Consider the following 12,180-nt stretch of genomic DNA (forward strand, 5'->3'; position numbering starts at 1 on the left):
CAGCAGGTGAAGTAGTGATAGATCTTTAAAAAGATCTGTTGTTATGGACTGTTGTTTTATATTTTCAGCAATGAATCGCACAATCCCAGTCGTGATGGGGGCGGGGGAGCTGTGTGGCCCTGGTGGTGCTGAACACATCACTTCTTGGGTGAGCCTCGAGACAAGTGAGGGGCATGTTGATCAAATGACATTCTACCTCATATCCTCCCCCGCTCACGCTATTACGCTGGGTTTACCATGGTTGCGTTGCCATAACCTGCACCTATTGTGGAACGAGAACCACGTCCTCCAGTGGGTGTCGTCTTGCGAGGGAACTGCTTTCCACATCGAAGGGTGTGTCTCCAGGCTACTTCCATAGAGAGCCTGGAGGCTTACAGGCAGGTTGCAATTCCCTGAGAGTACAAGGATCTGGTGTTCAGCACCACCAGGGCCACACAGTCCCCCCCCATCACGACTGGGATTGTGCCATTCTACTGAAGGAAGGGGCAGTACCTCCCAGGAGCCGAGTCTATCCTCTCTCCCTGGAGGAGGAGTAAGCAATGGGACAGTATGTAAAGGAGGCCCTAGAACAGGGATATATCCGTCCCTCTACGTCTCCGGCATCCGCCAGCGTTTTCTTCATAAAGAAGAAAGATGGGGGTCTAGGACCTTGTGTAGACTATTGGGGCCTCAATAAGCTGCTTATACAGTACCATTATTCCCTTCCCCTCGTTCCTTCCACACTGGAACAACTATGGGGAGCGAGGTACTTTACCAAACTCGATTTACGCAGTGCGTACAATCTCAGAAGGAGTAAAGAGGGAGACGAGTGGAAGATGGCATTTAGTACCTCTTCAGGACATTATGAATACCTAGTCCTACCCTATGGTATGGCCACAGCCCCCTCTGTGTTCCAAGCATACATTAACGAGGTCCTAAGGGAGTTCCTGGGTAGATCCATTGTCACTTACATCGATGACATCCTGATTTATTCCACCTCCTGGGACCAACACGTAAGTGATGTGCGTACCGTTCTCCAGATACTGTTGAGGAATTTCCTGTATTGCAAAGCAGAAAAATGTGAATTCCACAAGATGAACTTCCTGGGCTACATTATACAAGAGGGTAGCCTGCGTATGCAACCAGGTAAGGTAGAGGCAGTTAAGGCCTGGCCGAGACCCCATACGCGTAAAGCCTTACAGCGTTTTCTGGGGTTTGCTAATTTCTACAGATGCTTTGTTAAGTCTTTCAGTACCCTAGCTCAGCCCCTCACGGTTCTACCCCAGGGTCAGAACAAACAACTGAACTGGAATCCCAAGGCGGAGAGGTCCTCCGAGGGCTAAAAGATGCTTTCTCTTCCGCACCGGTGCTAAGACAACCCAATCCAAGAAAACCTTTCGGGGTGGAGGTAGATGCGTCAAATGTAGGTGTGGCAGCTGTGCTGTTGCAACAACAGGACAAAGGAGGCAAATTACACCCCATAGCCTACTTTTCCTGGAAGTTGAATTATTGAGTTGGAGACCGCGAATTACTAGCCATAAAACTTGTGTTCGAGGAGTGGAGGCACTGGCTAGAGGGAGCCTGTCACCTCTTTATGGTGATCACTGATCACAAAAACCTTGAATACTTCCAGAACACCAAGAGGATGAGACCAAGATTCCAGGCAGGCCCAGTAGTTGCTCTTCTTTTCATGTTTCAATTTCCGAGTTACCTATAGACCAGGGGAGAGGAACAAGAGAGCAGACGCGCTCTCGCGCCTGTACAATGCTAAGGTGCAAGCGACTTGTTTAGAGCCTGTTTTTCCCCCCTCTTGCTTCCTGGCATCGCTAAGTTGGGTGATCGACAAGCGGATTGAAGTGGCTAACCCATGTCCACAATGTCCATCCAATCGGCTATACGTGCCACCTGGACTATGTAACGCCCTCATTGTGTGGGCACATACTTCAATGGGAACTGGCCATCTGGGGTCCACATGTACCACCCAACTACTATGTGCACACTACTGGTGGCCAGCCCTGTACAAGGACATGATGAGGTTCATGGCTTCGTGCGCAGATTGCGCACGCAGCAAGAGACCACATACTCCTCCCACAGGTAAGCTGCTCCCCCTGTCTACCCCCCTGCGCCCATGGTCCCATATTGCGGTGGACTTTTTTTACGAATTTTCCTGTATCCGTGGGTAATACTGTAGTACTCACAATAGTGGATCACTTTTCGAAGATGGTCCAGTTTGTTCTCTTGGCAGGTCTACCCATGGCTTGGGCAACAGCGGATTTACTCTTTTGCCATGTCTTCAGACAGTTTGGTCTGCCTGAGGACATCATTTCTGACAGGGGACCAAAGTTTACATCATGGGTATGGAAGGAATTATTGGGAAAGCTGAATATAATGGTCAGCCTGACATCTGGCTATCATCCACAAGACAACGGTCAAGTGGAGAGGGCTAACCATGAATTGGGTAAGTTCCTCCGACTGTATAGCCAATGACACCTGGAAACGTGGAGCACTTACATTGTCTGGGCAGAATATGCGCAAAATTCACTGTGACATGCGGGAATGGGATTAACCCCCTTTGACAGTGTGTTAGGGTACCAACTGACACTCTACCCTTGGAACCCCCCTATCTTGGATCAGGCTGCAGTGGAACAGTGGTGCCAATGCAGTGAACAAGTATGGGCAGAGACGTACCAGTATCTGTGCAAACGGTTGCCGCTTACCAGCGAAAGGCTGATAGAGGACGTGGAGTGACTCCCCAGTATGTGGTCGGACATCGGTGTGGGTAGCCATGAAGGATGGCAGGGCAGGCTCTACCGGAAAGCTGGCCACGAAGTACGAGGGTCCCTATGCCATCACGGGGAACGTTAACGACGTCACGTACAAGGTTGATATTCCGGGAAGCAGTCAGGTGTCCCGTGCGTTTCATGTGTCAGTCCTGAAGCCTGTGGTGGTGGGTCCCCTTGCAGAGGGAAGCAATTGCTCAGGGCTCCTGCCGCCACCTCTGGAGGTTGGGGGGGGCCCAGCGTACAAGGTAAGGACCCTGCTCAACTCGTGTAGGAGAGGCAGGCAGTTGCAATACCTCATGGACTGGGAGGGGTGTGGTCCAGAGAAACGTTGCTGGATACCAGCTTCCCAGGGGTTAGACCCTGACCTCGCCGCATCCTTCCACCGGGAGTACCTGCAGAGACCGGCTCTGCGATGGCCGGGTCGGTTGTGCACTGGGGGCCTGGTGGGGTCTTTGGGGGGGGCTCTGTCATGGTTGGCCAGTCATCTGCCAGAGAGGACAAGCCTAGATTAGATAGAGGCCGTCCTATACCCCTACCTCGTTCCCGATCACCGGAATTTTAATCGATTACACCTGTGAATAAGTGTCTGTGCTATTTAATCCTACAGGTCCCTGGAGAAGACACTGCACATTAGCAGACTAAGCCAGACGGGAGACTCTTCCTGTGAAATGCTTTCTCAGGAGCCTTACTTTAACGAAACTTATTTTGTGTGCATTTCATGAGTGTTGTGTTCATATTATCATGGAGAATAAAGAGCTCTTTAAGTCGACCTTGCCTCTTGCTTCCTCTGTGCCGTCGCTACTGTCACACAAAAATAAAGAAGCAAATGCAAGTCTCCAACTGAACAGTTTAATGAAACTAAAGAAAGCCATTGTAACATTAATGACCGACAAACAGCTAAATAAAAACAAATGTCTTGTAAAAGAACAAGATAACAGCATAATGACACATCGATGACATGGTGAACGAGACTCATTCAACACCACCTGATTGGGGCACAAAACCAAAACATACATGTGCAGCAGAAAAGCACAACATAAACAAAAGGCCACATAGATGCTACCATGGCCAGGTAGAGGCTACTGGGGAGGATGCACCATCCCAATTGGATTAGAAATAAGTTGGGGTCACACTAATCATTATCATACAGCAATATGCAAATAAAAAACATGTACCCAATAAACAAATAAATATTTTTAACAAAACAAAAACGTAATTCATGAAATGTAAAACAAAGTAATCAGTTTACCTTTAGTTTTCATATTTATATAAATAAAGAAAGAAAAATATATTTTCCACTGAATATCTTGAATTTTGACAGCACATGTATAAATGTTTCTGTTCTGCATATTTTATTTTATAAGCACTATCGGTGATTATGCTTGTGTGTCTTTTGCTGTAACTGCAACTACAAACCAGGGAAACAACACAAAACTTTAGTTATCATTATGATTAAACTGAATACATAACCACGCCTCTAGTGCTCAATTCACACTCACATTTATTGACAGGTCATCAGTGCAAGGTGGCTATTTAAACGAGTGTAAAGCAGCCATCCAGACCTTCAGAGTGCTGGTAAGCACCAAGCCCACCATGCAGATCACTTCAAGTCTGGTGTCATTTGTGTCAGTGCTGTGGATGACTGTGCTCAGCCCTGCAGGATGTAAAGCAAACCAAGTCAGCTGCAGGCTGTGGACTGATCCTTGGCTACCGGGTTTTTCTATGAATGGAGATTTTATAATCGGAGGAATTTTCCTCATTCATTCCTATGCAAAATCAGGAGAGAACACCTACACCAGGCTACCACCACAGCTACAGTGCTCTGAGAGGTCTGTCTGTGAGAGTGGAATAGACAGCACAGACAGCAGGGATTTTTGTTAGAATGGCTGGGAAATGATGATTAGGATGATCCATATTCTCTACTATTCTTTAGAGATATACTATGTATTGCTTTAAACACATGAATATAATACATTTTGGTACTGCTGAAGGTTTGCACATTTGTATTTGTCTTATTGTATCCACACAGCATGGATTTCAGGCAGCTACGCCTCGCCCGTGCCTTCGAGTTCACCATCCACGAGATCAACAACAGAACCGATCTCCTGCCAGGCATCACATTAGGCTATCAGATATATGACTCGTGCTCTGATGTGCAGATAGCAAGCAAAATTGCTTTACAATGTGTAAACGGCTTGGACCTCGTTTTCAACAACACAAGATCTTGTTCAAAATCTGCAGCTGCTACTGTACCTGCTGTTGTAGGAGAGCCTACTTCTTCTTCGTCAATTAGCATGGCCAGAATGCTCGGTCTTTTTGGAATTCCACAGGTGAGTTAAGGATCAGACTATTGCATTGTTTACCATATACTTTTAAAGTGCTGTTGTTTTTAAGAATAAGGAAATTGCTGAATAGCCTAATAATTTACCCAAACTTGCACAAGAACTGTAGTCATATATAAGATATGCAGGTTAATTTGTTAATGCAGCCTGCCTGAAAGAGAATGGATTAAACTACACATATCAGTTTTTTATGCTTTCTTATAACCGAATCACAGGTGAGTCAGTCTGCAACCTGCGCGTGTCTGAGCGATAAGAGTCAGTTTCCAACGTTCTTTAGGACTGAACCTAGTGACCAACATCAAGCGGCCGCACTGGCAAAAATGGTGAAGTATTTTGGCTGGACATGGATTGGGGCAGTGCGCAGCGACACGGACTATGGAAACTACGGAATGGCAACGTTTATAAAGGCTGCGCAGGAGGAGGGGATCTGTGTGGAGTACTCCGAGGCCTATTACAGAACACAATCACGCAGTAGACTGGAGAGACTAGCAAATGTCATCCGCAGATCAACAGCCCGGGTAATAGTAGCGTTTGTTCATGAAGGAGACATGAACTTTATATTTGAGGAACTGGTACAGCAACCTCTACCTCCGATTCAGTGGATAGGCAGTGAGGCTTGGATCACACATCCAGACTTTCTACGTTTTAACATTTGTGCTGGCGCTTTAGGTTTTGGGGTTCCCCGGTCAGTTATTCCAGGTTTTCGTGAGTTTCTTTTAGACCTTTCTCAAGAACAAGCTTCCAAATTGCCTTTGTTAAGGGAATTCTGGGAGCGCTCGTTTGGTTGTAGCCTAAAAGGACGGACAGGTGTGCGGGAATGTGATGGCAGTGAGGACATCCGCGCGCTACAGAACCCGTACACAGACACGTCTCAGCTGCGTACCACTAACTTGGTGTATAAAGCCACATATGCCATAGCGCATGCAATACACGGAGTTATCTGTAATGAAATGCAATGCGACAAGACCATTAACTTCACACCGTGGCAGGTACAAATCTTCTCAATTAAAATAATCTTAATTTATGAAGTTTGCCTGTCTATTGAAATGATCATGAATTTATTGGTTGCAATGTATTTTTTAATCTACCTATTATAAACATTAACCCATATATAATATTTATCTGAATATAAAGATACTGCAAAGTATGTTTAGTCATGTGATCAAATACTGCATAACTGAATTGTCTGTAGAGAAAACACTGTTGACCTTTCTTGAAGTTTTGTTTAAAATTACAGATATACAGCCAGCTCAAGAGAGTGAACTTCACGACAAAGAATGGTTATCAGGTGAACTTTGATTCTAATGGGGATCCTGAAGCTGTCTATGAGCTTTTAAACTTGCAGTTTAAGAAAGATGGCACTTTAGAGCTTGTGCCAGTGGGCTACTATGACTCATCTAAACCAAAAGGACAGGAGTTCAAAGTCATCAGTGCTGTCAGCTGGTTTGGAGGACAGACAGAGGTACTATAGCCTGTACTCACGCACTATAAAGCAGTTGTTCTCAACCTAAAGGCCAGGAGAACAACAACACTTGACTCTTTAGTGTTTTCCTTGCTCCCACACAACTGATTTAAATCATGCAAACTTGTTAATTACATGGTTCATTAATCAGTGAGAAAGACAAACTCAATTACACAGCATTAGAGCCTTAAGGCAATGATTTCTTTTGAATTTTTCCTCTAATGTCTTTCCCAGGTGCCAGTGTCTGTGTGCAGTGAGAGCTGCCCTCCAGGCACCAGGAAGGCTGTGCAGAAGGGAAGGCCTGTCTGCTGCTATGACTGTATACCATGTGCAGAGGGAGAGATCAGTAACAAGACAGGTTTTCTATCAGTTATCTACTTTCTAATGCCTATGTACCAGATGTGGTATATTATATACCATATATATATATATAATATATATATTATATACTAAGGTACCCTTCTCCAGGGGTTATAGAAACCAAAAGGTTATATAAGGATACCCCCAAAAACCTTTAATGTGTGGACAGTTTTACAGTTCTCTTGAAAACTTTCAATTCAAACAATTTTATGTTTATTTGTATAGCACTTCACTAACACATTCATTGACAATGTCAACAGAAATCTAATTACAGTCCCCTTATAAGCAAGACAAAGATAGAATTGTCAAGGAAAGAGATTGAGATTGTATAAACAAGAAACCTTGAGAGAAGGCAAGACTCAAAAATGGAAACATTTCTGCGGTCACCTTTTCTGAATCATTGTCAGAGGCACAGTTCTTTCTGACTTGTGGCAGTACTTGTTTTGTTACTGCAATGTGGTCTATATATAAAAAAACAAAAAAACATGAAACATGTTTTTAGACTTTTCTCTGAAAGCATTCTGACTCTGCATTTCTGATTTTTTAGACTCTTTGGATTGTATACACTGTCCTCCTGATTTCTGGCCAAACACCAAACAAGACAGCTGCTTCCCCAAGCCTGTTGAGTTCCTGTCCTGGGATGATACTCTCGCCATCATCCTGACAGTGTTCTCCATCACTGGGGCCTTCATGGCTGTGTGTGTTACTACTGTCTTCTACAAACACAGGGCATCTCCCATCGTCCGAGCCAACAACTCAGAGCTGAGCTTCCTGCTGCTCTTCTCTCTGACTCTGTGTTTCCTCTGTTCACTTACCTTCATTGGTCGGCCCTCTGAGTGGTCCTGTATGCTGCGTCACACAGCGTTTGGGATTGCCTTCGTCCTCTGCATCTCCTGTGTTCTGGGGAAAACAATAGTGGTGTTAATGGCCTTCAGGGCTACACTTCCAGGCAGTAATGTCATGAAATGGTTTGGGCCTGTACAGCAGAGACTCAGTGTTCTTGCTTTCACTCTCATACAGGTCATTATTTGTGTTATTTGGTTAAAGTTATCCCCTCCATTCCCCTTCAAAAATCTAAAACACTACAAGGAAAAGATAATCTTAGAATGTGGCTTAGGTTCAGCTGTAGGTTTCTGGGCTGTGCTGGGTTATATAGGATGTTTGGCTTTTCTGTGTTTTATTTTGGCTTTTCTAGCACGGAAGTTGCCTGATAACTTTAATGAAGCCAAATTCATCACATTCAGCATGCTCATATTCTGTGCAGTTTGGATCACTTTTATTCCAGCTTATGTCAGCTCTCCTGGAAAATTCACTGTGGCTGTGGAGATATTTGCTATTCTGGCCTCAAGCTTTGGTTTAATTATTTGTATTTTTGCTCCCAAGTATTTCATAATTGTGTTTAGGCCAGAGCAGAATACCAAGAAACACCTTATGAGTAAAGTTCCCTCTAAAGCTCTCTGAGACCCTCACATAAACAGCAAAGTTAACAAAAAGCATATTACCAGCAAGTTAAAAAAGAATTTTCACAGGTTGCACTGGTCAACCACACTTTTGCTTCCTGCATTAAAATACCATTTTATTATGCATTTTTACATGCTGAATCCACAGGTTTTCAGAATTTCTCTTTCACCCATGAGTTGTTGTTTTTTTTTTTTTTTCCACCAGTATACTCACATGCCATTATGCGTAGTAACGGAAAATGAGTACCAAGGAGAGTGGATCCCCTCTATGTTTGCATTCTACTCTTAGGCACTGATGAGTGATGTTCCTGAGACAAAATATAGGCAAAGACCATGCATTGTACATTTTAGAATAAGTTTCTATATTTAACTAATAATGTAATTATTTATGGGTTAGTAATTAATTAATTAATTAATTAATTAATTAACTGTAAATATGTAATGCATAGTAAATGTAAAATTTAAGTGCCCTGTCACACATGATAGAAAATGTCCTAAAACAAATCCAAATTTGTTATAAAAGTACTATAGGTTTCATTTATTCTGATTTGGAAACCAAACAAAAAAAAGTTTAAGTTCTGTTGCCCAGTATAATATATACACAACAGTGTATTTGGCTCTGCAGATTTTTCCACTTTTAGAATAAACTGTGTTTCATGTTTGTATGTAGGGGAAAATATATTCTCACCAATTTAAGTTTCATAAGAATAATAAAGCTGACAAACTGCATTTAAGCATTATCAGATGTTTTTAAACTTCAAATAATTTGCTCTCAAACTACTTACGTCTATTGCTATATCTAATGATTCGATTTCTACCTATAACTTAATTTTAAAAAATCAATATATGAATTTGCTTGATTGATTGTTTTGTATTTATTCTAAATGTGAATGTGTTTAATGTGCTTGTGTATATGTCCATTCAGTAAATGTAACGATGGAGGGGTGATGCGCGAACACACTTGCTAAGTGCCGACGCGCCGGACAGTATGCGACACGGAACTACTGAGTAATACCATAATGACCGTAACTAAGAGTTTGATAAATAATAGATTTAATAACAGAAACATGAGACAAAAAAAAATAACAAAGGACAGAAAGAACAACAGGCTAACAAGATGAGTAAGGTAACTAAACACGGAGACCGAGGAAAACCGAGAGCTAAATAATAAAACAATGACCTACAGACAAGAGACGAAGCAACGGTGTTTTCATAGGACTACAATTAAAGACAAACTCAGAACAGCTGGAGACTAGGGGGAGGAGACAGGGAACCACAGAGATGGACGTAAACCCGGAAGTAACTAGGTTGCCCGGGAAACGGGGAACGCTCTGGTCTGTGAACATGACAATAAGTTGTTTTCTGTAACATTTTGGGATATGATTTTATCTGATCATTCAAGATTGTTTTATTATTTATTATATGAACAACACAAGAGTAAACGATGAGATATTTGGTCTGTGGGTCTGCCATTGTGCTCCTTATAATAAATGTCATTGCTTATTGATTTCACAGCTGATGAAGGAGGATTGTTGAAAACTCCTGTTTCTTTCTCTCTCTCATATATATATATATATATATATATATATATATATACACACACACACACACACACACACACACACACACACACACACACACACACACACATATATATATATATATATATATATATATACACATGATGATATGTGATGATATTGTAGTAATGACAGGGTAGGCTACTCTGCTGCTTTAATTACCTTATACTGTACTGAGTCATTGAGCTATTGGAATTACTTTGTTTTCTCTAAAATGCATGAACTGTTCTGTTTTGTTTCTTTCAGTATTTATGCTTGAGATTGTAATAAGGCTCAAACTTCCAGCAAATAGCACAGGAGAGCCAAACCTTGATTCATCAAGGTCAAAGTCCATTTTGCTGATTCCCCTACTCAATGATCCAGATTCAAGTCAACTGGGTGAGTACCTGAATATATTTTATTGGATTTAATGGCTAGGTAGCTTTAAAATCCAAAGTGTTTCAAAATCAATGTGTTTCTTTGAAACAATGTAGATGAATAAGCAGGACAGAAGCATTAGACAGTCATCAGTACAAAAGTGCAGTTTTGTGCAATTCACAGGACACTTACAATTAAATTTACAATAAAAACAGAAACAGTATTCTAAGATTGTATCATTTTGCATGAAAAAGAAAAAGGTAAAATTTACAAAGGACAAATAAAGTAAATCGACCTATGAAACCCAAGTAAACAAATAAAAATAAATGAATAAACAAATATAATTTTATTTCCACATTTATGTATTTCTATATTTTTATGTGTAATGGCTGGAGTGCAAGGAACAAGATGCACTGGACTCCCTCGACATATACAAACATATTAAGCACAACATGAATGAATAACACAGCAGCACTCTCACGGAATAGGCAGGGTGGAAGCAAGCAACCTCCAATGGAGCACCGAAGGTGCAGCTACGGTATTCAGCAGCGGGTCCAGAGGCACAGCTACAACATTCTGCGGTGGGTCCAGAGGTGCGGCTATGCCGTTCAGCATCCTCAGAGGGACCCGGCCTACACAAACAACATATCGCACCCACATACACCATGGGTGCCCACGACGAGTAGATGGAAGGACAGGAACTGGAGGCGTGTCCTTGGCCCTACAGGGCATGCAGAGGGGTATTTTCACCCTGGGTCTGGACATGCTGCTACAGACTACTGCCCACCTGTCGCCAGCCTTCCAGGGAGAGTCCTCGAGGCAGTCATCCTCCAGGGCCCGAATGCCGCAGGGCAAGGAACAGGATGCGCTGGACTACCTCGACGTACACAAACATTTATTAAACACAACACGTGTTATGAAAACAGTGGCACACACATGGAACAGTCAGGGTGGAAACAAGCAACATCGAATACAGAACACGACATGCACCAAAAACAGCCAGAGCCACAACAGTAACATTAACAGTAGCAAAGACCAACAACAAGGCACACACCAACAGGGGTTTAAGTACAGAAAAATATGACAACAATAAATCATGTGTAGGTGTGTGCTAACAATGAGGGCATTGTTACAAATAAGACAGTGGGAAGGGGAGCATTCCATGACATTATGCACTAATTTATTTTATTTTTCACTTGCTCTTTCTTTGTATGCTGTATGCATACACCCTTGAATTATATTGGATTAAAAAAAAAACAGTCACATTCATCATTATCATATAGGAATATACAATAAAAAAACTTGAAACCAACAAAATACATGTTATATATAATAAATATTTCTAACAAAAAGAATGGAAAAATTAAATACATTAAATATAAAGCAAAGTAATTAGTTTACATTAATGCACATTTAAAGAAAGAAAGAAATGTTTCAAAATAATATTTTAAAATTAAAAACTTGAATTATGACAGCACTTGCATATATGTTGCTTATGTTCTGCATATTTACTTGTATAAACACTACAGGTAGCTCAGGTCTGTTTTGCTGTAACTACAACTACAAACCAGGGGAATACAACAAAAATCTTTACTTATCATTATTATTAAAACAACACAAAACCACACCTACTGTGCTCAATTCACACCCACATTTGTTGACAGGTAATCACTGCAATGTTGCTATTTAAACCAGTGTAAAGCAGCCATCCAGACCTTCAGAGTGCTGGGAGACACCAAGCCCACCATGCAGATCACTTCAAGTCTGGTGTCATTTGTATCAGTGCTGTGGATGACTGTGGTTAGCCCTGCAGGATGTAAAGCAAACCAAGTCAGCTGCAGGATGTGGGCTGAGCCT

At 42.2% G+C, this 12,180-nt stretch overlaps 1 protein-coding gene across 1 annotated transcript; it reads left to right on the top strand.

Annotated features, from left to right (window-relative positions):
• The first annotated feature begins 539 nt into the window (after positions 1-539).
• Positions 540-8,387, top strand: LOC113590972 (vomeronasal type-2 receptor 1-like). Its single transcript, XM_027031318.2, has 12 exons — positions 540-1,125; positions 1,266-1,445; positions 1,687-1,909; positions 1,993-2,073; positions 2,277-2,437; positions 2,763-3,234; positions 4,451-4,591; positions 4,792-5,092; positions 5,320-6,093; positions 6,342-6,566; positions 6,801-6,924; positions 7,474-8,387. The coding sequence occupies exons 1-12, from the start codon at positions 540-542 to the stop codon at positions 8,385-8,387; spliced, it is 4,182 nt and encodes a 1,393-aa protein (XP_026887119.2).
• The last annotated feature ends 3,793 nt before the right edge of the window (positions 8,388-12,180 follow it).

Source organism: Electrophorus electricus, chromosome 4, assembly GCF_013358815.1.
Source record: "Electrophorus electricus isolate fEleEle1 chromosome 4, fEleEle1.pri, whole genome shotgun sequence".
In the NCBI taxonomy this organism is placed as follows: Eukaryota; Metazoa; Chordata; class Actinopteri; order Gymnotiformes; family Gymnotidae; genus Electrophorus; species Electrophorus electricus.

Coding starts and splice junctions, on each gene's coding strand:
- LOC113590972 (XM_027031318.2), top strand. CDS start 540: ATGGGACAGTATGTAAAGGAGGCCCTAGAACAGGGATATATCCGTCCC. Junction 1,910..1,992: donor CTATGTAACGCCCTCATTGT/GTGGGCACATAC, acceptor ACTGGTGGCCAG/CCCTGTACAAGGACATGATG. Junction 6,567..6,800: donor GGTTTGGAGGACAGACAGAG/GTACTATAGCCT, acceptor TGTCTTTCCCAG/GTGCCAGTGTCTGTGTGCAG.